This window comes from Phoenix dactylifera, chromosome 2 (assembly GCF_009389715.1).
Source record: "Phoenix dactylifera cultivar Barhee BC4 chromosome 2, palm_55x_up_171113_PBpolish2nd_filt_p, whole genome shotgun sequence".
Taxonomy (NCBI): Eukaryota; Viridiplantae; Streptophyta; class Magnoliopsida; order Arecales; family Arecaceae; genus Phoenix; species Phoenix dactylifera.
In genome coordinates, this window is record NC_052393.1 from 3,109,768 (window position 1) to 3,137,094 (window position 27,327).

At 38.1% G+C, this 27,327-nt stretch overlaps 2 protein-coding genes across 3 annotated transcripts; both read right to left on the reverse strand.

The window, feature by feature from the left end:
* Positions 1 to 616: 616 nt before the first annotated feature.
* On the reverse strand, positions 617 to 9,494 carry LOC108511091 (protein IQ-DOMAIN 31-like). The gene is made up of 6 exons (XM_039117441.1): positions 9,255 to 9,494; positions 4,937 to 5,359; positions 4,649 to 4,849; positions 4,024 to 4,098; positions 2,027 to 3,912; positions 617 to 1,109 (listed from the first exon to the last, which is right to left on the reverse strand). Coding segments are annotated over exons 1-6 (2,673 nt in total). The 5' UTR covers positions 9,342 to 9,494; the 3' UTR covers positions 617 to 1,108.
* Positions 9,495 to 15,796: 6,302 nt separating this feature from the next.
* On the reverse strand, positions 15,797 to 26,810 carry LOC103701488 (tRNA-dihydrouridine(47) synthase [NAD(P)(+)]-like). Of its 2 annotated transcripts, none has more exons than XM_008783559.4 (10): positions 25,540 to 26,810; positions 23,695 to 23,811; positions 23,348 to 23,578; positions 22,595 to 22,853; positions 22,211 to 22,473; positions 21,269 to 21,541; positions 20,757 to 21,038; positions 20,485 to 20,605; positions 16,351 to 16,520; positions 15,797 to 16,258 (listed from the first exon to the last, which is right to left on the reverse strand). In XM_008783559.4, exons 1-10 carry the CDS (start codon positions 25,843 to 25,845, stop codon positions 16,160 to 16,162), a joined length of 2,121 nt encoding a protein of 706 aa, XP_008781781.4. In that variant the 5' UTR covers positions 25,846 to 26,810; the 3' UTR covers positions 15,797 to 16,159. The 2 variants fall into 2 exon arrangements, with proteins under 2 accessions (XP_008781781.4, XP_038973378.1); XM_039117450.1 differs by having other exon boundaries at positions 23,695 to 23,815; positions 25,540 to 25,868.
* Positions 26,811 to 27,327: the final 517 nt, after the last annotated feature.

Below are 27,327 nucleotides of genomic sequence, written 5' to 3' on the forward strand. Positions count from 1 at the left end.
AGCTTCTAAGTTCTCTCTGTCAGAGAGAGATGTGTCTTTTGAACATTTTAGCAGAAGGATTGGTGTTCGTGCAATTACATAGCTACAGTAATATCATAATTAAAAAACTTTCAAAGCTAGAGATGAAAAATTGCATCCAAATATGCATTCAGTTTCAGTTGGGGTTGGGGCCAAGCCCTTTTAGAATCGACAGTCGCCGGACCTTCTTTTCACACTACACACTATTATGGATAGTAAAATAATGAAAAAGATTGAATTCAATTGTCAGCTGCTTCCATCGGAAATAGGATTGGCTATGGATTTGAGCCATAGCACACGGTTTCATAAAATCCTTATGATTTTTCCGGTTAAGCACAAATATGATACATACACTTTTTATTTGGAAATAGCAAAGGAATACTCCTAATGGAACATGTAGAAATTGTAAAACCTATGGTCATTAATTACTAGGCAACAGAATTATACTTAAAAATATAATTTCTTGACAAAAAAATATTTCGAAGACAAGAATTAAGGTTCGGTCCAGATCTACCGCGGAAATGATTTGGAAGATTCAAAACTAAAAACAGTAGTATTTGCTAGCAACAATATAATGAAGACAGTTAATCAATATAGATTGATCCGAAATCTGATTCACGCATCAAGTAGAGTTGCCTTTACATGAGCCCAGCCAGTAGCTGCCTTCGTGATAACAAGAGCAAATGGAGAAAGATGTCTGTCATATGTTAAACCCAGAACTTTCATACTCTGTTGAAAAATTACATCACAGGTTCATATATTAGTAATAGAATCGAGTGTTCTCAAACACCATCTTTATATCTCACACGAACACCAAACAAGGCCAACATTTGAATATACGAGCAAAAGCTCTCACACAATGTTAATGTATATGAACAAATCATGACTTTTCAGTAATCCTCTGTGATGCCACATACTGCAGGCATAAGCCACACTGTCATCATCATCATCATCATAAGCCGCACCTCGAAGAGCAAAAAATCATGACTCTCAAACAGCCATCAACAACCTTGCTCCAAGTCTTCTATGGGTGATGGGTTGATCATGTCGTAAAGTACTCACAAAGCCTCATCATTTCTGCCATCTCCTCTCTGAAACGGGAAGGTTTAAAGATGCGAGTCAGTCCAATCAAGATGCTATGTTGAGGAAATCAAACGAACAAAAAAAAATCTCAAGAATTTCATCAGATTAGAAAGGAGCACCATTCATTCATAAATTTCCAGGAGAATTGTTTTCTAATAAACAAATATCTACTTGCCAAGAGGCCTTCTTTGAGATTTTCTATTCAGAGATTACATGTAAGATTCGTTTGTTTCCATATTGTATAACAAAAATCCAGGCAGGACTAATTCTCCCTGAAAGACTTCATTGCTTAAGAGGAACTTAAATGGTAATTAACTAAAATGCATTATCTGAACCAATTTCTCCAACCTCTAGGCCTACATACGTGGATGAGTTCTTCGCCACTTTTCTTGAGAGGTTCAGAACAGTTGTCATGCAACTCGAGGAAACCGGATAAGTTGATTCAGATTTGTATTCGAGGATTGTGGTCTGAGCATCAGGGGCCACTCATCCCTTCTCTTGACTACTGACCGTGAAGTTTACGAACCACTTTGCGCAAGAGGAATGCTAGATCTACTTAAAACATCTGTGAATTGAGAGTTTGAGACAAGTTGCATGGCATTCTGGGACATTTGGTGTGAACCTAACACAAATCAGGAACATGTTCATTCTAAGTAAAGATGGTTTAATCAACAAAATTTGTTGATCTAGCTTTCCTAATTCCTATTCATACAATTAAGATCGAGTCGCTTTATTCATGTTAGAGAATTCAGTAATATGCTTGCAGTATGCTCCATGACTATCAAAACATATGAATATAACAGCATTACACATTTAAGAAATGATTATACTAACTTTCTAGTATAACGAAATAATAGCCCTAGAATTTGCATCTAGCCTTGTCTTTAATAATGAAACATATATGCATGTGAGATCATGGTGTTACCAGCAGACTCCTGAGGAGAATGGGTGCTGTTCCTCTTCAGATTTTGTTGTGTTTGCGGTGTTGACATCTGCATCTGGGGGGGATGAGTCCTTCACATCCCCAGTAGGAAGGGAGTGTCTCTTCTTCATGTGGTCATCTTTGTCTCGGACATCTGAGCTTGATTTCAGAGAAACACTATCATGAAACTTAGCCCTTGCAGATTCAGTGGCTTGCATATATCTTGGAAGGGAAATGCTGCTGCTGTCCCTGGACTCATGATCAATGTTATCAGGTTTAGCCATCCCAAATGTGTTGTGTCCTTTGGCATTCTTTGCATCCTTTGGCAGATATTCCGTGCTTTTTCTTGTACCTGAGTCATTCTTTTGAATTGATGGTGAGTTCTTGCATGCCAATTGAGATCTCTGCTTTTGAGCGTGGATGTTGTTTCCTGCCTTGGCTGTTCTAGTTTTTGCTGAGATCTGTCTTGATGGTGTCTTGTGTTGATCTGAATCAGTTGCATGGCTTCTGGAAGAAACCTCTGGGGATGAACTACAAACTTGTGTATGTTTTAGATTTTGAACTTGAATCTGAACACTTGATGTTGCTGACTCTGCTGGCAGTTGATGCTCCTGCACTGAATCAACTGCATTAACAGTACCGGACAAATTGTTGTCACTTCCCTTAAGTTCTTGTGGCTGTAGCACATCTGACTCAGAATGATGGAATTTTGTTTCAGAATTGATATTTTCATGATTTAATGCACTATCAGCACCATCAGTCAAATTATGGTTTCCTTCATCAACAGCTCCAATTGCAAGTATATTACCCTTGCCATCAACTTCAGCTCCTTCTAGCAAGTCAAATGGAGAAGAGACAGATATCTCAGTGCCACATTCTAAAGCAGAATTCTTAACTTGACAGTGAGATATTGAGTTCTCCATCATGCTAAGCTCCTTAGTCTTCATCAAAGAATCAACTTTAGGATGAACTAGTTTAGACTGAACTCCAGAACCACGATTAACAGAAGTGACAGACCTACTCACACTAGAAACTGCGCTTAGTTCCTCAAATTTTGATTGTACAGAAGCAAATGCCGGACTTGATGCCCTTCTTGACCTTAATGCACACTTTTTTCCTTCGGTATCCGGTGATTCACAAGTTGCCCTTTCAATAGTACACTTCAGGTTTTCCATGTCAAATCCAGGCTTGGCAGAATTATTACCAAGTAAGGACAGTGAAGTTGCATCTGATTTCACTGGTACTTGACTCGCGATAGAATCAAGTGTCTCCTCAACTCTCCCAATTTTCGTATTCTCTTCTATCTCGCCTGAAGTCTCACCCTCGAACTGGAACTGCTCTTGGCCATTTTTCACTACAGAACTCATTTCGTGATTTGGAATTGATATAGGAACATTTTTTTGATATTCAGCAGAATTTTCACATATTAAATCTACTTCACCTTCAATTGGGGCTGCTGATTCACTATTCTCTTCTATCATGCCTGATGTCTCACTCTCATAAGGAGACTGCTCTTGGTCATCTATTGCTACAGAGCTGTTGCTTTGATGAGGAATAGATACAGAAATATGAATTTCATATTCACCAGAATTTTTCTTTATTAAATCCCCTACACCTTCCATTGGGTTTGCTGATTCACAGGGAGATGACTTTGAATCTGATGATATAGAGGCAACAGAATCAGGAACCACATTTACTATTTCAGAAGCGGCAAGGTTAGTCTTTGGCTTCTGTCCCTGATAATCTTTATCTAAATTAAACTCCTGCTGCTGCCCTATTTCTGAAGACATCACAGTCATCCACCTCTCCAACCATGTCCATGCTGAATCAGAACTCAGAGTCTCACAACTCACATGAATGGGTTTGATCCTAGGCCTCGACTCCAAAAGCTTGCCATGAAGTATCAAACTATAAGCTTCTATTTGAAAGATTAAATACAGAAAGAAACTTTATACTAAAATTGAAAAGCAGAAACGGGATGAGGCGATCAGCAATCATACCAGACGAGCGAAAGCATTGGAAAGCAATTTATCAATTGAAGTATATGCTATATCTGATTTCATGCCACCATTAACCTGAAATGAGAAAAGGCCAAACTTAAATTGCATATGAAAAACAAGAGATATGGTTCAATAGAAGAAATAGCAATCTAGGTTTTAATGACAATATATGAGAAACAAAAAGTTAAATTTCAGTGGAAGATAAAACTCAGATTAGTAATTACCGTTATGATGGATTTGATGGCCTAGTTGGAAAAGTAGAAAAGTACAAAGTGAAGGAAAAAAAAACAAAAAAATATGGATAGAAAAGCATGTCCAGGTCTCAACAGTGGGCAACCACAGCAGTACTTGCTTAACAGGTTAGAAAAGAAAGAACGTAGGCCATCAACAATACACAACAGTTGGCATAGCATTGGTTGGTTCATTTAGCATTTAGAAATAGTCAATACAGGATTGGAGTCTGCTAAATTTTTTAGTCTAGCATTAGAATTAGTCCAAGACCCACTTGATGCTAGTTTGGAACATTAGCCAGTGAATGAGGCAACCCTGGTTGCTATAGGCAAGATATGTGGAATCAACAATGAAGCAAGAGCTTCATCAAGAGGTTTTACATCGAGGAATCTACCTGGAGTTTCTCATCAAGCTTCCCTTCTGCAGCAAACTTCTCCTCTAGTTGATGTACATGGCGTGCCTGTGCAAGTGCTTGCATTTTGATGATGGCTTGTACGCATCGCAAAGTTCCCACAGCTTGTCTCCTGACAAGATGACCACGTACAGCAGCTTGCAACTTGACAACATTCTTCCATTTTTCAAGTTCTTTTTGAGCCTGAAAGTATTTTAAAAGGTCAAGAAAAATTCGATTTCAACCCACCTTTTGCAGCTTATAAAGTTAAAAACTCAATAAGAAATATACCAAGTATCCCCTGATTGCAGCCTGGATGACAATAACAGCATCTTCCTGGAAATTATTATCAATGGCGGTTCTAACTTCAGCAGCAGGCAGTGAATCAGAAACTTCTAAATCAATTACATCTGGTGATGGAGGTGTTTCATTTGTATGTTCTAGCCTGGGGGGGCTTTCTGGAACAGATGAAACTACTGTATCAGCTACTTCTGAATCAACTGCAACCGATAATGGGAATTTTTCATTTGTCTCCCCTAGTATTGTTGGGTTTTCTGGAACAGTTGATTCCTTTTCAGAATGAAAGTCATTGGTCATGGTTTCTGCTATTTTCGTGTTAAGACTGGGTTCTGAGATCACAGAATTGCTTTGCACTAGATGTCTAGAGGATCTCTTCCGGAAACTCCACCTCCCTTTATCTAATGATGCTTTGTTCTGTAAAAGATTGAATACATGATCAGAAAAAATATATTCAGCAACTAAATATGAGGATAAAGTGGCAAGGAAAAGAAAGAAAAAATGACATAAGATTAACTTATGGTCGCAAAATAGTTAACATTGTACGTTTGGTGGACTTTAGAATAACCACGGAAACATGCCTTACATAAAAAAATCTACTAAAGCCATAAAAAAAGGATTGGAATGAAGAAAGAAACTTACCAAAACAAAGGTGTGAAAGAAAGATAAATGACTTTCTTTGAGAAGGAAAATAAATGAAACTATTTCCCGATCACATTTTATAGTGATTTTGAAAGAGAAGTAGTGCATGCAGTGAACATTCTCTTTAAGGAAGAAGATCTACCCAAAAGTAACATGGCACGATAGGAAGAGGAAACAACAATAAAGAACTCTCATAGAATCATGGAGAATTTGATTCCATCCATAAATCCATTTTCTTCCCTATGAGTTCCAGTAATTTTATTCAATTTAAGATACTCTTTACAATGGCTAAGCAACCCTATCTATAGTTATAGGACCTCTTGAACCTTCACACAAATATATCCACGTTCATTTCTTCCAAATAAGGAAAAAATAAGAATATTCCCTATAATATACCTCTTGATGGCATAATCTTAACTCATCCTAACATAACTTGATTGGATAAGATCTCTAACTCATCTTGATGTCACTTTATTGGATAAGATCTCTAGGATTATTTTCTAGCCTTCTAGAACTGACTTAGGTTGGAACCTGAAGTCAAACCTCTGTGTACTTCTATTTAGTCCAAGATATGAATCAAGTCAAATACATGTCAGCAAGACTATGATTTGCATCATTCCCTCCAGGTTGGAGAGAACTAGTTCTTGAGTTGAAAACCTCTCTTTTTGTTGTCTTTAAAGAAGACCTTGGTATTGAATAGTGATAGAAGTCCTTTCTTTCTTATGGGTTTGGGAATTATTTTTATCCATCTTTACCAAAAGCATAAGTGTTTCTGTGGTGCACATCCTCTCGATCATATTGCCAGGACGATCCAATAGCATGTGGCAAGCATCCATCGATATTACCATATGTTGTCAATGTAAGTGTCACCAATTTAGAAATTAACAAAACAATGTTTGGAGATTGGAACCTTGTTACCCTTTTTGAACCAAGCAAATTCTGTGTGGTTGTGGATAACTTTTCATCTTTAGATTAAGCTTGTCGATACCCTCTTGAGAAAAAGTTACTCACATGACCCACTATTAATGATGACATTGCAAACTCATCTAGTGGAAGTGCAATGGGTGAAAGATGTTATTTTGAGTCCAATCCTCTTCTTTGGCTTTAGGCGCAGACATCATATATCGTAGAATAAGGCTTGGACCCTAATCTGCATCAAACTCGATGATGGGTCCATCATCTTGTTTGTTGTCATAGAACGACTCACCAATTAACTCCGATTGATCAGTGTAATGCTCCTAATACTTGCCATCTGCCTCGTCGTTCGTATTGGTGAGGTGGACTTTGATGGTGAGAAGTCATCATGGAGATCCCTTATTTCACTACATGTATAACATGCAGAAGTCATGGGGCGAGCAACTTTTGAAAATTCTTGCAAGGTTCTCCTCTACTCTTGCATGCTGCTTGTTTCTCCTTGGATGGTGCTAGTATAGTTTTTGGAGTTTTTGATAGACACACCTTCTATAGGACTAGAGCAAGATTCTCGTGGGAAACCTTGTGAGTTTGCTGAGGGATGGTAAAAAGTTTGAGCTCTCCTTAGCTTTTTTCAGCATGCAACGTTTTTTAATAAGCATCATTCACATGCCATATTGTGTGATTTGCAATCTCAGAACAAAACCCAAAAACTATTAAGATAATTGGTTTCATGAGTTCCTTCATCTTCATGCAGGCATGCCGAAGTAGATGAAAAACTCCTCCATGCGGTCCGGAGCAGTCCTTTTGCCCTATCTAAGATTCATACAAAATTGATAAAGAAAGTGAGAATAATCTATCAGAAGTGGCAGCATAGATGCTCTCCATCCTTAGCCAATTACTGGTCTTTATTTTTCCAATTCTCACTCGAGTGCTCTAGATATTCTCCCACCATATAGATATATAGCCTTCAATTTTTTTAAGGTCATGACCTTTATTTTTTTTGTTGTTGGGGATGTCCATAGATTCAAAGAACCTCTCAACAAGTGTGATCCAATCGAGTAAGTCCTCTAGATTAAGCCTCCCGTGAAACTCAAGAAGCTCAACTTTGATGTCGAAGAGCTTATAAATCATTGAGTCAAATACGAGCTAGGTCTATGACTTGCATAGAAGAGAGTAGGAAAAAATTATGAGAGATTGCTTATAGCTCCCTGTAAAGCTGGGTGTTCTATACATAATTCATCCGGAGGTATGAAACAATATGACTTACTTGAATGATCGTTTGGATTAATTTGTTATTTCACATGAAATTTTCAAACCCATTGAAAACATTGAAGCCAAAACTCAATAACTGCAGCCAAAAACGAAATTGAAACCAATCCTTTTTCTTTCCTGTAAGGTCTTAAAATATGATTATCTCCAAAGAAAAGAAAAATGTTCAGTATATTAACTCTAAGGTGGTGATGGTGACAGAAAATGACTTAATCTTATGTTTTGATCAGAAGTTTCCAGTTCAATTTGACCGAGGTATGCTACGTTGTATATGATAGTCTAACATCGTTAGATGAACATATTTACATTATATTTCATTCTGTTTTTTAAAGGTAAATCTGCGTTACGAATTTTCATCCATAGTCTTTCACATTATGTTTGACTATTCCTTCATGTTATGATAATCTTGTAGTCATATCTTTGCACACATATTGCTAGATCATGGTTATGATTTTTGGCTGAAAAGGATTTCAGATAAAACTTACAAAGATTCTGGTTTCGACCAGAGCTACCAAAATAGACGAAACCACATATAAAAAGAGGGTTGCATTGGTCTGGCACATTTTCTTCAGATGCTCTTTCCACTTAATGTAAGAAAACAAAGATTTGGCTACTGGTCATCAGTTCTTGCATGATTGAGTTCAAATACCACAAGATCTTGGCACTCCAAGTCTCCACCGGCATCGGTACTCGAAATCTTTGTTCTAACAGAGCAATCATCTGTCAGCCTTATTTGATTTGCATGAATTCCCAAATTTTGATATGAAGGAGATTCTTTAATATTTGACAAAAAAACTGGAAGAAGGCATTTATATATAAGCATGCAATTCGTTAGAAATACATAAAGAAATTCTGAGCTTGGAGCAAAAAGCAACAAAATTTCAAAGAATAACTTTTTATCCAATTTTTAAAAAGAAAAAAGCATAAGGTTTGAAGTATATGGATTGGCTTCATGAATTCTTATTTGCCTATGGTCTTCTATTTAAGGCTATCTTCAATGTAATTATAAGCTACTCAAAATCCTAATGCATAATTTCCAGCCATGTTTGCTAATCCTTCCCCTTCTCTTTCTTTACAAGCAACTCCTTGAAAGGCCTCCTCAAGTCTCTCTCTGCTGCACACGTCCATACCATCTCAAGTCCATCTTGGCCGAGCATCCAATCTATTATCCATAGACTGTTGCTCGTAAAACTTGCGTTTTTTTCTCTATTACTTTTTCTTCCAAATACTTGAGATACAAACACTTTCACCCCCAAACGCTCTATGGATCAACCAACACAAACGAAGTCCATCAAACACCTCACGTTACGACCTGTTGCTGGAGTAACGAATCTAGTCTAAATCCAGATTAAAATCCATGGCTTTGCTCTCAGCCCCACTAAACATTGAAGAAGAAGGCCTAGTTTCCCATGCAAAGCTAAAAGAAAACAAAACGAAGAAGAAGAAGACGGGGAGAGAGAGAGAGAGAGAGGAAAGAAAGCGTTACCTCCACCGATGCGGGATCGCCGTCGCTCGCTGAATCGCCGCTGCAGATCATAACATTGAAGCACGAGATCGTGGAAGATCTCCCCATGTTTACTGCCTTTCCTTCTTCCTTCCTCTCTGTCTCGCCGCGAAATCTTTGCCTTCTCCTACTCGTTTGATCGATCTTTTTCGATATAAAGATGACACGAGAAATTATTAAAGGAGTATTTATTGCTTATCGGCGCTGCATGCGCTGGGATTTAAACCTCCTCCTCCTCCGTCGTAATCCGATTCACGATTTCGTCTGCCGCGTGGTGGCTGCCTTGACGCTACGTGGCAGCTACTAACGGTAGGGTGTCCGTAGCATTGTAACTCTCTTTATTAGTGATCACGTTTCTTGGATCCATTTAATAGTATTATAGTACTTTCTTTATTGCATTAATCTCTCCGTGCCACGGGGTGGAAGAGCTTTTTATGAGTCTATCTTTGCTTTATTTTAATTTTTTGTAAAAAAGTTGGCTCATGAGTCTATACAAAATGATCTTTGTAAAATACTAATTGTCATCATCTAATTTTATTCATCATAGTATTTAGTATTAGTAATTATTATAAAATATATATTTGTGTATCTACTAGCTAGTTTATACTATGTATTTGTTCTCATTTTATCTCATGAAAAAATTATACCCAACATTACATACATACACCATGTAGCCTTGCACGAGACGATTGGTTGCTTATTTCTGTAAGCTTCATTCATCAATATCTCATCTCGGTGCACCGGTATAAGATAATTATCTGCATGCATGGTCATGTACGCGATGTAGAGTATAATTCCTTTTGTGGCTCCGTTTTTCTCTGTCACTTTGCCTTTTAATATCTCAGCCCTCTCCTTGTTTCCTCAGCGTGGCTAAAGTGGCTAGTCCAAAAAAATAAAAAAAAGATAGCCTTTCGCAATGGAGTATTTTGATCTACCAGCCAAAGGTGGAAGGCAAGTAAAGAAAGGGAATCATGAACATGGTCACTTTGCTTCCATGCATCTCACAACAGTTCTTTCTCATCCGACTGCTAAGAATTACACAATCCCTGAGTTTCTAATCAGATTTATAATTTTAGTTGAGGGAGTATGAGGAACTTTTTTAAAAAAAAAAAAAATTCTAGATTCATAATGCTCCTTAAAACCATGAGAGTAATCAACAGCTGACTTACACCATTATGTTATTCGTAAATTTCTGTCTTCTCAATTTTGCACAATATGCAATTTATGCTCCATTAATGGAAGCATGAATGCGGCACTTAACTTCAGCATACTATCTTTACCTACCATAAAGAACATCATCATAATAATTCAGAGGAAAATTGAGAAATATTTTTTTTTTAATATAGAAGCCTTTGCTGCCCTCGCTTCTAGTACATTATGAAGGGGTTTGGGTTGCATCTTTCATGCGAAAAAATGATTCATCTCCTTTATTGACATCAACCGTTGGATCGTGCAATGAGCGCTTCGAGATCTATGCAGATGGATGCAAGAATGGTTCAGGATACTTTGAGATCTATGGGAGGTGCAATCCGGTGGTTCGCACTATGAAAGAAGATCGATCATTCTTTCATGCGAAATATACAGCCCGAACCCATTATGAAGAGAGAGATGAACAAACTCTAATTTGTCTAAGAAAAAAATTACGCTGAGCATGCTCCATGCTTTGTATATAAATACTTTACAAGAGAAGTCTAGAGAGGGAGAGAGAAAGGATATTTGATATGAGAAGAAAGTCAAATGGATTTGTAATTCGTTGCTTCTATCTAAAGAAACGAACTGATGTAATTCATGGATTAAGGAGTCAAGACGCACTTAACTTTTAGATCACTTTCATTTGACAATTGTATCATCAAGGGTATGTGCCCAATAATATAGGAGAGGAAATTGGATATTCAAAAGTTTTATTTTGCTTCAATCTATCTGTAATCTTCCTACCTACTTCTCAACTTTCCTTCATTATTACTACTAGATTTCCCAGTAGGCCAATTGACACCTTTACGTTCTCCAAGAGTAAATGTTAGCTGATGCATGCATCTCATCCCAATCCAGCCCAATGTCTGAAATGTGGGGAAGGCTTTCAGGCTACCAACCTCCCTTGGACCCCTAAAAGAATTCAGACTTTATAACCAGAATCCAGATTATTTCTTAGAGAAACAATAAATTCCAAAGCCAACCTACCCATATCATTTGCCTTTTGTTTTATATAAAAAATATCATCTTCTTTTGAATTTTATTGCCTTCTGGTGTTACATTACCGTAACTTGAGCAAAAAAAAAAAAAAAACACCTAAACCAATGCCTGTAACCAAAAAGGCAGGATCATGGCCCATAAATCCAACATCCGTCGACAGAACTTGAAAAATTACCCCACTGAGAACTATGTTTACTACTTGTTATCTTCGTTGCTAAGTCCAAATTCTGTTATTGAATCCTTTTCCAACTTGAAACTTATTCAGGAACCAATTCTGGGAGATTGCAACTTGAATTTAGCCTACCAACCATAAGGAAAGAGAGATTGGACCTTCTAAAAGTTTATATGTGACAATCTTTCTCTGACACTGCACCTTTTTAAACGAACAGTAGGCCAGGTGACATTTATTTCTTCATGATTAGGTGCTTGCTTATGAATGCATGTCAGACTATTCCTGCAGTTCTTATCAGTTGATCTATCAGTGTCCTTCAACTGTTTTTTATGAGTTAAGCTGTCTGAAATTTTACTCTGTCCACCTGAAAACAATCCATAACCTACTTTTGGAAGTCCCGGAAACAAAGAAAAACAGTTTCTAGTTCAATTTTGCATTTTGGCTGCAAGGAACTGCCACCTCTTTCCTAAAGAGTTCAGAGTACAAAAGGGAGATTCTACAGCATAATCCAGAAGACATGATGATGACTCGTCAGCATTCTCTTGCAGATTGGAGCTTGTAGAGCCCACACATCACATAGAGAAAGCAGGCTGCTGAGTAGTTTACCATGAGTTGTACCCTTCAACAAACTCTTTTGGCAAAGATGGCATTTGTAAGGAAAAAAGCAATGATCTGGTCCCATTGGCACGACCTCATTGCTTCCAGTCTGACAAGGGCATTCAGCCTATCTGTGTATTCTTCAAGCTCAAACAATCTCTCAGTAGGAATCCATCTCTAATGTGGATGCTCACGTTTACCACCATGCCACTTGATGCACTAGTGCGAGTGAAGGTCATCATGACCTTGTTTCCTTGACATCATGGTATCTCATGAAGAACAACAACAGGTCAAAACCCTTCAAGTTATTCATTCCTTTCATATTACTGGACGCTTCTGAGAGTAAAGACCATACGCAAGAGAAGACATTTCCTTCCTTCCATCCATCATTAAATTGGTTGAATATGTTTGCAGGATCGGCAAGTTAATGAACACGTTGGATCTCTCTACCCATGTCACCTAGTGACATTTTTGTATGAGGTATAATAGCCAAAGAATTGTACACTTCTCTCATTGGGGTTGGCAGAAGTTCGCATGGACGAGGTAGATCTCGAGAGAACTTCAATTCTCATGTCTCTTCCCACAAGTAGATGACTGAAGTCGCTCCAAGGTTAAGGTAGAGCTCACCCAGGTTTTCTTCTTAACACTGCCTTTTGGGCAGGTTGAGCTAGCAGAATCAAGTCTACTGGAACTCACAACCTAGCAAACCATATCTCAGGATAGCAGCATCATGGCAATTCCCTAAAGCCCTTTTTGTTTTCTGAGAAATAACTGCAGAAAACATTATAGAGATCATACAGCAGTTCTTTGTAGCTTGATTTGGTATTTCCTTCACAAAAAGGCTAGTAGATTTTGTTCAACCAGGGTGTAATTGAGGGAAGCTTAGTTCATTTAATACCAAGCCAAACTAAGGCTGTTCAGGGAAGAGATCTACTTGGAGCTAGAAGTCTTCCAAAACTTTCATCTATATAGTTTAGATTTTTTATTATATTCTAATTTTATAGTTGAAATATATTCTGTTTTTATTATGCTTTAATTTTATATTGATAACAGTAGTCTCAACGTAATATACTATATATAAATTATTTATGTATTCATATTTTGAGCTTGATCAACCAGACTTCATGCAAGCTAACCCTAGCTTTAACTCGACATGCTTGTTAAATGAGCAAGTTGAACTCAAGCCAGATTTTGATCTGAATGTGAGCTAAGTTTGTTCGGTTGACAGCCCTATTCAATTGGGACTCTTTAAAAACATTAGATGATAGTTTGGATAGGGAATATATATCAATTATAGAGAACAAAGAATTATACAACTAATTGGGAGCTGTATCTGTTGTTGCTTTGGCTTTTCGGGGCTGTTGAGTGATCAGCTTCGAAGGTTGGGGTTTCAACACTTTTCTTAAACATCGTGCATGACTTCTAACTCCTGTGGTTGTATGATAGCTACGTCCACTCTCCATCTCTTGTTCACCCTCGAACTCCTTTTAATTAATTTCTTTCCATTTGTCGAAGCCCAAGAACATCACCATAGAAAGGTTGCCCAGTTTTACCAACTGGAGGTACACCGAGATGTGGATTAAAAGGCGGGGGACCATAACTCTGCTTCTGTTTCAGCTTCTTGCTGTCTTTCTCGATGTTTGCTTGCCTCATTGCTTCTATTAATCTATTCTCGTCGCAGCAACGAAGTCAGGAAGTTGAAGATTAAGGTACCTCGTCTTTTTTTCTCTTTTTTTTCTTGTGCATAAGGCGGATGGATCATACCTGATGAGTACGGATTCATCTAATAAAATCAAAAAATAAAATACTTTGGAGTGTCAGGGGCAACTTTCCATCACCAGCCCATAAAGTACTATCGGAGTGACTGGCTACATAAGCAGCCAAATAATCCGCAGCTTCATTAGCTTCAAGGAACACATACTTGGCCTGAAAGGCCTCTCCATCCCTCACTATTATCCGGATATCTCGGAGCAAAGGGTGGACGCAACTATTGCCCCTTGGGCCTCTCCAGATCCAACTGATGACAGTGGCCGAGTCCCATCCAGAATGATGGAACTAGCTTGTAAAACACACCGGGCGTGACAAAGGCCTTGGGGCGGACGACTTTTTCTGGAGGAACTTTCGCTTCGCTTCTGACACGGGTGCGTTGGAACAGGAACAGTATTCCTATATGATTCCAGACAAACTAGTAGCTTTGGATTTGCTCCTGTTGCATCCCACACGTCGACCACGTCGGGCCTTGAGTTTTTGTGTTTCAGATTAATAATGTTCGCTCTCCTTTTTCTCAGCTGCAGGGGCGGTGGCGGATCCTCCGTTGTGGCAGCGTCAACCATCGCCGCTGCCGATAAGGTGGGAGGGAGCTTCTCTGGCGGTTTCCGCAGGCTTGCTGAGGCCCTGAGGGAGAGATCGGTTTTTGATAATCCTGTTGAAGCATGAGGTTGGAACGTTTTATTGGACCCAGTCCGCTCCAGAACAACCGGACTTCTGCCAGCCCATTTCTACGGGCAGGGCCTTTATTTATTCTCCATTGCTTGGGTCTCCCCGACCCCTCATCCTTTTCTCCTCCCCCCTCCGTCTCTCTCTCGCTCTCTCTCTGTGGTTTGACGCTACTATCTCATTAATCTAGTGGTATTCCAACTAGATTATCTAAACAAGCCCTTAAAGTACTAGCTTACGAAAGAAAGAGTTGAAATCCTCTCCAGTCAAGAGCTGAACTCGAGAGGATCCTAAATAAATCCTATCCAAGGAAAGTTCCTCATTCATTGTACTCGAGATTAGAAAAATCAATCCTACTCTCACTAGTCTACGTATTTTGCATGTTGCACATTGTTTTCATTATATAGACATGAATACATTTATAGTTTGGGTTAGTTCAGGAGCACTAATTGACGGCTTCCTCTTACTCTGTAGCCAAAGATCATCTATCACCAGCAATAAGTAAAAAAGATCTTGTCATTTGGAAATTAAACCACAAGCTCTTGTATCTTCCGAGCACAAAACTCAATCTTCCAAGCCCATGCGCACCTCATGAACGTGTCAACTTTATCACACCTACGCTTCCCGTAATTTTTTTTAAAACTTCTCATCTTGGAAAAGCACTTTTTTATAATTTTTTTCTTGGAAAGTGCGTTTCTTTACAATTTTTTAAAGCAATATAAAACATGCGCTGAGCTACTCAGGCACCGCGTTAGACAAGAGAATGAAGTGGGGCCTGTTTTTCAAATCAGAAATCTTAGCGCATGGGATCTAAGACCTCCAGAGTCGCATATTAACTGCTTGTGCTTTCTTGGGTCTTAATTGATACAACTCTTCTTGGCAATTCCACAGCATACTTAACAGATTTTCTTCTTCAATATCCGATAAGCAAACCCGAATGAACAAATGAAGAATCAGATTAGCTACCTGCTACGTAGTCCAATTTATTAGTGTTGATTGGCAAAAAGTTCGAATGTCACTGGCATTCTTCATAATTTTATATAGCTGTACGAAGGAACTATCATTTTCTTTCAGGTAGATCAAGCATTACATCCATTAGCCTGTGAAATACAGAATAAAAAGGGATATCTGCCATGCAATCAACCTATAAAATGACTCATTTCATGATTAAGTACTGTCTATCCACCACTTGAAAAAAGAAAAGAGAGAACAAAAAAGATACAGTAGCATATTTTTCCGCTTTGCACATGCTTGCAATTATCCGTACGTGCAAAACAATGATTTCAAATCGTCGTGGACATATATTGATTCTTCCGAAGTCCCGTATCAATGATAGCATATAACTAAGAGGAATTTTCACCAAAAAAGAAAAAAAAAACAAAGAACGTTTGCTTTTAGTAATGCCAAAACAAAGGCTCTTAGCTAGGCCACGCAAGCCTTCTCTCAAGCTGGCAGAAGTATAGAGGAAATCAAGGGATCCAACTCTCATATCTTAGCCATTTTCTGCCCGATCATAAGCGTTAGATTTATGTTTCGGAGCAAAAGTAAAGCCTTCTGGAACCTTGCCAAGCAGCATTTCAGAGATACGGATCTGCATTATTGAGGAAGCCAAGACGAGAGGAAACAATCAGCAAGAAATGTATAAGGTACATGCAAATCAAAAATGGGCAAGAAAATATATACCCAGTCAGCAGCTGAATCAGAGGCCATCATGGTCTCAAGATCATTGCGACCATGATAGCAGGGGGGTCTCCAATTTACCCGTTGCGGAATGACATCCAACAGACCGACTGGAATATAGCGGCACGTGTAGCTCAGCCATTCTAACAGAAAATGGCGAGTTGTCTCTACACCTGTACTAACTAGATTAGCAGCTTAAAGGAGACGAACAAAAGCAAGAATACAGTGGATTACCACCTTTGATAGCAATGGTAAAAAATGAGTGCAATAAAAAATCTCAACAGATTATCCCCAAAAAGATAGATTACACTCCAGGTGTGTCGTACAACAGAAGAAGAAATAGATCATGCACTTAGAATAAACATAAGCAAGCAATCCCAATTTGTCAAGCTGCAAACACTTGCAGACAAGATTCATAGTACTGGAACCAGCAGCTATGCCAGTACATCGGTAGTACGGTATGGTAAGATACCATGCCATGATGTTCTGGTGCATACCAACAAAGGGGAACCTACAAGGGAGGAGGAGAGAGAGGAGATAGGAAAAGAGAGAGGGAGGGAGGGAGGGAGGAAGAGAGAGGAAAGGAGGGAGAGGGAGGGAGAGGCGGAGGCTGAGAGAGAGAGAGAGAGAGAGAGGGGGGGGGCTTCGAAGTTCACTCTCCCCTCCCTCGCCAGTTTCTTGAACCGAGGGGCGAAACCGTGCCAATCCGCCCCTGCTACATCTCGGTACGCTTCGAACCGACAATTCAGGGTGGCATAGCCTCCCATACTTGTGCAGACGGTGAGGTTTTTCTTCTAACATCTTTTCTGCTTCACTAAGGCTGTTGAAAAAGCATAACTCATAATAGCAATGCCAAAACACTAGCTGAATGGAGCTTCCTACATGATATTTGAAAGAGCAGGAACCAGAAAGTGAATTTATGCAATGGAGCAAGGAGGCAGAAACCAGGGAAAATGATTAACATGTGCAAATATACAATCATACTATACTTACAAAACTGAAAATGTAAGACGCTTTCTCCTAGGCTTTATTTTAACATATCTACTCTGAAGATACTGAAGGTACAGTAGTACAATAATTAGATTAAGTGTTTCAGACGGATGAGTGATGGTTGTAGCTAGTCAAATTTGCTCTCTGCTGTAAAATAAAAAAATCTTCTAAGTGCACCAGCTAGAGAGTGATTGGGTTTCCAAAGAATGTCAATGGTTGTACAACACAAGCTTATAATTGGTTTCTACAAGCTATGTACCTCTTATTTCTAATGAAGGTTCTGCGAGATCAGAAAACTTTGTGCAGAAACTAGGACCCTCATCTTAGTAATGCAAAAGCTTCCAAAGAATGTCAATGATTGTACAACACGAGCTTGTAACTGGTTTCTACAGGCTATGTACCTCTTATTTCTAATGAAGGTTCTGTGAGAACAGAAAACTTTGTGCAGAAACTAGGACCCTCATCTTGGTAATGCAAAAGCTTGGTTTCAAAAAATTGAACTGTAACTGGTTTGTGAATCCTTAATGATGTCGGTTTAAGATGATTACGGTAAAGATCATGGACAGATTTTAGCCTGTTGGTTTTATATGGATGTTCCTTGCCCTGAACGCCTAAAGAAATATGCTTCTAAACTTAATGTTTTCATAGAGAGATTAGAATGTTTTCTAGTTAGCCATGCGAATACTTGTTGAGACTAGAGCAGAGGAACACAAAATATCAAGCCAAACACTTGAATTGCCCTCTTCAATGTTTGAAAAGGGCAACATGTGCCATGCATAGTTGAATCCATGGTTCACAATACTAAACCATATCGGACCATAGCAGGCATACCAACTCATACCAGTAGTGAACTGACATGCAGTACACCCCATGTACTAAGTGTCGGTACCAAGAATTGGACTGTACCAACACTGTACTACTTGGATGCCGGTGGACGTACTACAAACCTTAGCTAAACCACTTATGTGCAACACCTAGCTATTAATACAGATTGCAAATATCACCATAGATAGCTAGAAATGAAGCTCCCCCAGTTTGATTTTACATTCCTAATGGAAATTTAATGCTTTGGCAACGAGAAGGCATATGGATTTCCAAGTGGAATACTGGAAAAGGGGGAAACGATTGATGGATTCGGAGAATTGACCTGTGGGGGAAAGCAAGATGAAGGGAATCCAGTGGAAAATCCTTTAAAGGATATGCCACTAAATTCTTTTATTCAGGATCTCCATCATGGTTTGAACTTTGAACTAGCCTTTTAGATTCAAATACATACAGCTTGATTTTTTTGTGTGTGTGTGTAACAAATCCTTTGGTGTTTCTAATATTTCGAAGTAACATGGCTAGGCACCTAGAAATCATTTTCTGGAGGGCCAAAACAGACACTCAAATATCAATTAAATGGCCCTTATGTAGCTAATATTTTTCTTTCTTTTTATTTTTTTGACAATATGGTAGTTATTCACCACCTGTCAGGTTTGAACCTGAGTCCTCTCACTTGGAGAGATAGGTAACAACCAGTTGATGGTCCCTTATGTAGCTGTAGTTAGGCTTGAAATAGAAACTTCAGTAAAAAAGAAAAGATGGTAAACAAAATGCCAATGAGATAATATCCACGAAGTCTTAAGTAGACCAAAATAAACAAACACAAACACAATCAAAAATTTTCTGCTTTGGATGCACGCATACACCCTCCTCTCCATATTTATGTAATGGGAGTGTGCACATATTATATCCAATAAATTTCTTTTCCCTATTCTTGGCTCACATCCCTGAGCTATAACTAAAATGGAGAGCTACACCTATAACATTAACTATTGAAATTTCTAAAAAACTCCTGTAGATCTTGAGCAGAACTCTCCAATGAGTGAAAAATCACAGAAATCTGGTGTTCCAGACTTGATGCAAGGCCTGTTATCATAAATAGTGTCTCCAAGCACAAATTTTCAATAGGAATATCCTGAGCTAAAAATATTGATTTCAAACGACATGCCTGCACTTAAAACTTCTCCCAGGTATGATCTTGTTTTCTTGCATTTACGATTCATTTCCTTTTCCTTTTTCTTTCATCTTTTTTGGTGAAGAATTACTCAGTTCCACTTTCACAAAGGAAATCCAAATCAGAAGCTTTTGATTGCAATAAAGTTTTAAGAGGACCAAAAATAAGATGCAAGTGGTATGAATTATGTTATTGGTACCCAATTCAAGAAATATCGCCACATTGAACAACAGCAATTCCACGGCTTTCATAGAGGAAAGCTGAAGCATTAAAAATTTATTGGCATCATTTAAGCATCTCTGTCCAACTTCATTGCCTAATTTGATCTCCCTTGACTGTACAAGCAATTCATGACCCCTATTTTCTCTCTTGAGGGAAAATCTTCTCTACCCTCTACCAACCGACCACCCAGATTCATATCCAACTGTGCTTATCGTTATAAACATTCAACTCACTATTGTTAAAGGATTGTTTGTATACTCTTTTCATTCTTCTTCACCCCCTCTTGCAATTCCTTCGTGGTATTTGGTGTTTTTGGGTGGCTTCAAATGATTTCACTTTGTGTTCATGTTCTAGTCATTTCATTCCTCTTTAACATCTTTTTTTTTGAAGAAAAGTTTCTCTTTAGCATCTTAAACCTAAAACTAAGGAGACCGATGCCATTTTGGATTCCCATGCAAATGCCTTCCCCTGTCCATCTTTTCTCCGACTCCCAAAGTTGTCAGCAGAAATAGGTAATAGGAAAATAAGTCCACATAAAAGCATCACTTTGAGGAATAAATTTTAGATTTGATCCCAGCATTAATTAATATCTGGAGTTAGGCATGTTATTGCACTACCCCACATTGATGTTACAATGATCTTCTTTTATTATACATAAACCATGAAGGTAAACCAATTCAACATATCACCATGTTCTAACTGTCTTGTATCTCTTGTCTTATGAAACTCTATTTCAGCTCCATACTAACAGCAAAACTCATACTATGTTTAATCAGTATGCACAAATCCAGGATGATGTAACACATCAAATAACATGCGTATAGTTACAAAGACAACAGAATATTGTAGGTTTTCGGAATCTGCTCATTAGATATGATATAGTTGGACATAGATATAAGTTCTTGTAATGGGTTGATAGAGCATACCTTTCATATCAGAACCCCAGTGTTCTAGGCCAAAACGTACAAAATCTTTGAGAATATTGAATCGCTCCTCAGAGCTAATGTCCCAATGTCTTTGTTCCTTGATTTCAGTAAGTAACCAAGGCTGCGAAACAAAGATCTCTAAATCAAAGGCAAATACATATTGAACATGGTGAGGATTAAGAGTATTAAAGGAGTTCTGCTGATATACCAATAGATACTAAGATAACGGATTTCAACAATTTATGAAGGAGAGAACCAGATGGGAGACAAACCTTTATTAAGGCACCTCGAGCGATCATGCAACTAGAAAGCTCAGGGCAATCAGCAGAGTGCTTGTTCCAGTCCAAATATGAGAAGATATCACCATTTCCTAGAACTTGCAAAGCGTCAGGGGCTTTTCTTGCACATTGGTAGATATAATCCCAATCAGCAAGCTTGCTATAGCGTTGCTGTCGTGATCGGCCATGGATGGTCAATGCACTGGCTCCCCAGTCGCTAATATCTGAGATTAGAGAATCAATGCGATTTCTCCCTTCGAAATAACCTGTACGCACCTATTAAAAAGAGCAAAGAGTCAAGAGCAGAGAAATACTTGATTCTATTATGAAATCATTCTAAAAGGAGAAAGAGAAAATAAAACAGCTATCTCAAAATGAAATGCCTTAAGAGTATCTCAGATGGAATTCTTGACAATTCCTTCAAAACCTTAATTTACTAATTTATTGATGGAACTGGATAAGCAGAATGACATAACAAGACTAGTGTCACCAGAAAGTTGACCTACCTTAATAGTTAATGGTATGTTGATGGTACAAGAAGCTGCTTGAATAACGCTCTTCATCCTCATGGGTTTTGTAAGCAGACAAGATCCAGCCCCCTTGTTAACCACAATGTCAATTGGGCACCCCATGTTAATGTCAATAAAATCAACTAAACATTCACGATCTATAAGCTCAACAGCACGTGCTATGGTATCAGGATAAGCCCCACATATTTGTACACCAAATACATCCTCTGATGAATGTCGCCTCAGCAATGCCCATTCTGAAGCATGTCCCTAAATCCATTAGAACATTGCAGATAAGACAATTTATTTTGTTTTCATATATTCACAGTCATAGAAACAACATATTTTTTAGAAATATCTCAAACAAATTAACCATAACAGGCACCCTGGCTCATATTCCTTCATATAAAATTAATTGTAAGCCATCAACTTGTGGCTACATTCTTGAGATCATATCCACCAGCAACATTTAGAGGTGTTACATAGAAAACATTAATCTTCTAGTCTTTCCAAATATTACATTTACTCAATGTTTTTCCATTTGATTTGTTATTCATGATTTTATAATGATTTAATACAGAACATAAATCATTCTTATATTTGACCATTTTAGATTTATAGTTTTCTTAAACTTCTTTTCTAGATTAGTTTATATCTTTTTCTTCAAATCTCAACATTTACTGCCTTTCCAAATTTGAAACACATATACAATATGCATTTATTTTATTGAAGTAAAACAAATTCGATTGTTATGACTGTGTTAAAATCTAACTGAATTCCGAAGTTCAACAGCCTGGCAATGTCCATGGTAATGGCACATGAAACTCCTTTTTTAAATCTTTTGTTGAGAAAGTGCAATGTCGCAAGTCTCTTTTTTCATTCTGTTAAATTCTTCCAAACTGCACATGAAATGTGAGAGCTCAAAGTTAGAAGGCAAACCTGCAAAAGATTAGTACACATAGCCATTTCTCCACAAGTAATATCAGCACCTAAGGCTTTGCAAATCCTTCTAAAAGGAAGATTCCCAACTGTAGTCAAGGGAGCCAGGTACAGCTTTCCTCTGAAATCAATAAGCTTCCTTTCCCGTGGATGCGGTTTCAAACTTAAATCAACTTTAGATGAACATAAGCTATCAGTTGAGATCTCTTGTGGTCCATTTTGTGCATTAATTCCTTTAAAATCTTTGTCCATGTGATATGTGCCTGTCCAGATTTCACTTATTGGAGTCAGCAACAGAGCGATCTAGCTACAGAAAATACATTGCAACAAAGCCACACAAAACTTTCATTAAATAGCATTAAAACCTCTAGTATGAAACCTAACCACTATTGTTATCAGCTAAGCAGCGTCCCTCATCAACTGAACTCTTTGCCTTCTTCAAAGGTCTTGAGGGGTCAATGACAGATGCATCCTCTAAACAGTCCTTTTCTGTGCATGTTATTAGAGCAGGCTCTGCTTCATTGGCTGAGCTGCAAAGAACCCCATTGTCATCATCCAAGTGAAGATTATCCGGCCCATTTAGAGACTCTGAATGGATTTCCACCTGATTGACATCTGGCATTGCCTTTGTTTTGTTACCCCCCTGCAAAGTGGAATTGGTAATAGTGAGGACAGGAAAGACTAGCAATTTATACATTCTTTTCAGAAGAATATTTTAGGAACAGAAAGGACAGTCGCATTTCTGAAACAAAAATCAATAAAACTTGAAGGCAGATAAAGTAATGTAGGCAGCTGAAGAAGAATGAAGTTGGTTAAAAACTAGAACCAATGTCCTCAAACTTACTGTTACATACAAGAAACCATATATGAAATGGAAGAATCATCTAAATACATTGTTATATTCCTTGCTTTCCAGGGCAACTTAAATTAATATAAGAATGATAACCTTTAACATAATGAGCCATATTAGATGTCCACCAAAAGGAATAGAGAGATAACAGTGGGGTAAAACAAGTGCGTAATATAAATAAATAGTTTAAAGTTTAATTTGAATATATTAGAGAAATGGGTTTCAGGAAGATAAAATAAACAATAGAGTAAAATATAAGTGTATACTGTAGGATGACAAAATCTTACCGCTAAGCCAAGAAGTTTGAGCTGGGCATTCGCCTTTGGAAAACTAACTTTATTCTTCCACAAAAGCTTCTGCAAATCTTTTTTTAGACTATTGATTTCAAAGCTTTTCTCAGGAGGATTCTGGGATTCTACAGGTTTGTTGTGTGTGCCTGAAAAACGACAGGTTATTCCATAAGGACATGGCTCTCCAACACTGAGGAATGGACAACTCCCCTCTAGGTCAGCTGGTTTCTGCATGTAAAGATGATATATTAAGTAACAATAACTGATGCATAATTGTGCCATAACCTCACGAGAAGATCTAGTCAGAATACAATATGAAAAAAGCAAGGATTTAAGCACCGCACCTGAGCAAAGAATCCATCCAAATCATGACTGAAACGGCAATTATTATTGTAACGACATGCATCAACATTTCCACTTTTTGCTACTTCCGGACAAATATGCAGTGCAGACTTTTGTTCCTGGCTAATGTAAAAAACATCAAAATCAAAATTTAACTTATTAGTATGGAAACAAAAGAAATGTAAATTTAGATACGCAACCCCTTTTGTGATAATCACTTACATGGTATGTGTATATAAAAATCAAAGCTATGAAAAACCATCACAGCCTGATGGGCACAAGATCAGGGTTTAGTTTGGATTGAAGGGCACATAAACATTGCAATGACAAAAGAAAGCGAGTGATATTCCACATGTGGATGCACATACACATACACACACCAGAGAGAGAGAGAGAGAGAGGAAAATGTGAATGGAAGAATACTGAAATTATTGGATATAAAATACCTAGATTTTAAAGACCTGAATTTTATGTTGTTTATAAAAATTAAACAAGACAAGCAAAATTAAGAAATGATCTGATATCTTTTCAACATTAGATGACTCAGTTTGACTGCGAGCATGATTGGAAAAGTGGGGAAGACGCAATGCTATGACAAATTACGGAGCATTTTACATGCATATATAACAAAACAACTACCTCAGTGCTCATAAAAATCATTAAATGCATCCAAACTAGAAATGTAATTTGATTTAGAATGATCCATCTGTTTTCAATAATTTCATGTAATGGCATGAGTTGTTTCTGTGGTGAAATGGGTGATGCCCCAATAGTCACACCTTTTTCTCTCCTTGGAGGACTTTCCAGGATTGAGTCTCTGGTGGTGCATCCCCAAGTTTCTGGCAAAACTTGGAGGTAAAGGTTCATCATGTTTTACTGAAACCAGAAATATAAGAAATAGATACAATTTTCACTGAAAAAGAAACATAACAATCCCCATCTTCCAGAAACTATTATTGTAGTTCTATCAAATGTTTTCGTGAAGATTTAGGAAAGAGGAAAGTTTCTCACAATATTTTTAGACATGTTTTTATGTACGCATGTTTAACTTGTCTATAACTAATTTAAGAATTAAGATTACGCTATCTTAAGATCAAAGCTTGCCATAGATGATGTATAAGAAGAAGGAAAATGGGCCAAAAATTTGATAAAAGCTGACAGAAGAAAAGATAGGTCGCACACTTAAAGTTAGAAAAGCAAACTTCAAATATGAGCACTCTTTAAATAGACAACCACCAGGAAAGGAAACACTTGGAATATAGTGCCTAAGTTTCTTTTTTCAAAAAAATAATAGCCAGACTTTCTTGCTATTTCCTAATGGTGACATAACACTTCCAAAGCATATAACACCTTGGAACTTTGACAAAAACAAAACAATCCCAAGTTTCGCTCACACAGCGACAATTTTAAAAACTTTTCTAAGATGACTGCAATTTTATCAGGCTTATTTCCAGCATCCATAAAAGTTCATACAAAAAAATCTCAAACCTAGAAAATTATCGGCCTTGGACTTATCTTCCAAAAACGGTCAAGAAATGCCTCGAACAGATTAAAGACAGAAGGCAGTAGACTAAGCATACCTATAAATGACAGGTATTTGTCATCTTATATACTAAAGCTTACCCCCGTTACACTCTAGGCGTCAAGTCTCGAAAATCATCTTAATTATCCAAGCCATCTCTTTCCTTAAAAATCACTTTTTTTGTTATGCTCATAGAAGTTCAAAGCACCAAGGAACAAACCGAAGCCATAACAAGATTTGAACTTGAACAACATGAAACCAAGGCAAAGCAGAAAAGAGGTTAATTTTTCGGTAGGGTATCGGAAATCGATCACAAAGTGCGCACCTGTTGCCGCTCTCTCTTGAGCTGGCGCCTGGACTTTTTCTCTTTGACGACGTTCGAAGGAGCGTTCTTCTTCTTGTTGACGTCGTCATCGGCTGCATCGCCTGCCTCGGGGGTCGAGCGGGACCTGGAGGGCGGGGCGCGGAGGTACTCAACCTTCACCGGCGCTATCGCTTTGGCCACCAGATCCTCCGGCCTCGGGTGGGCGCCGTCAGGCTTCGGTGGAGGAGGAGGAGGGCCTTCCAGTGGAGCGCTGCGGCCCTCGTCCGGCTTCGCTGCCTTTTCCTCGGCGAGCGCGGCGACGTCCATGGCGGAGGCGAAAGAAAAAAAATGGGAACCGCCTCCCAGTAGCGGCTGATGGGGGTTCTAGTGAGAGACGGGGAATAGACGAAGCCGGACGAGGTGAGGTTAGGGTTCGACTTCGGCGTCCCAAATCAAACGCCACCGGAGAAAAAAGGGACCAGCATTACGTGTCAGGTGATTTGTCATGGGAAACACTATTTGTTGTTTCGTGATCAAGACAATAACTTTTTCAGATTACACTGGTTTAATAAAAGAATTCTCCGCAACATGCTATTAAATCAAAGCCATGCCCGAGGAGTTAGAATTCGCACGCGTGGATACCACCTGACTCTCGTAGACGACTAGCACCATACGAGTGTCACACCCCTTGTCCAAAGTGACTTGAGTCGCGTTAGGAATTCACTAGACTTGTACGCAAAGGTCAAATTATACAACTTTTAGTTACATATCTCTATATCTCAAGGAAATTAAACTTCTCAAAACACCTATGAGGCTGTAGTTGGTTGCAGGTTGAAGACATGTAGAATAAATGCCCTTCGCTCTACCTATTTCACCTTAATCTGCTAAACATTAAAAAATTAGTCAATTTATCTTGAGGAAAACTTGGCATTTTACAAAATAAATAAAGTTGTTCTTTTCATTTAACCCGAATAAATTACTCCTCATTACATGGTGCAGAAAGTTATTTCAGAACAAAGAGAGATAGAAGCAAGTAACCTTTTAGGTCTCTATATATTTAACCAAACCATGGCAGTCAATCATTAAATTTTATTTCTCGATTTTATATAATAATCTTGAAAGGGCTTTTGGTTACTATTCAGAAATACGAAATTTTAAAACCTTATGCAAGTAATAAATTAAGGAGGGACCATTCGTTAAATCTATTCCTATATTTCATATGGTAAGCGACAAATAGTTGACCCTCAAATGGTTCTGTATATTGGTCGCCGAATGAAGAAGCAACATTTTAGCTATTGATGTATGCGTGAAACCTGCACCATTTTTATAGACATGCTACATAAGAGAAAGGGAAAAAAATAGAACTGTTGGGACAAAGGAAACCAATAAAAGGATTCTAAATACCAACTATATGCAGAAAGAAACTATTCTTAATTAAAGCTATCATCCAGCCACCCAAATTAGACAACAGAGACCTGAAAAAACACATGACTGATGATTCAACCCAAAGAAATGAGTTATAAAGTTATATATTGCAGCAAAATCCTCGACATAGAAGGCTAGACTAATTTAAAATGTCCAATAGGTAATTGCAGGTTTGGTTTTAGTCAAGTGTCCTCTTTGACTCACAATTTTTAAATCCATTATACTTTTGAATCAAAAAGCTTATCTTATTCACAGGGCTACTGGCCTTAAAAAGAATTTTCCTATATATGACTAACAACCATACTAAACTGAAATGTTTGTCCAGTTTTGTGGATGCTTTTAAGGCATGGACAGACCTACTCATTGAATGGTGCCTCCTCAATG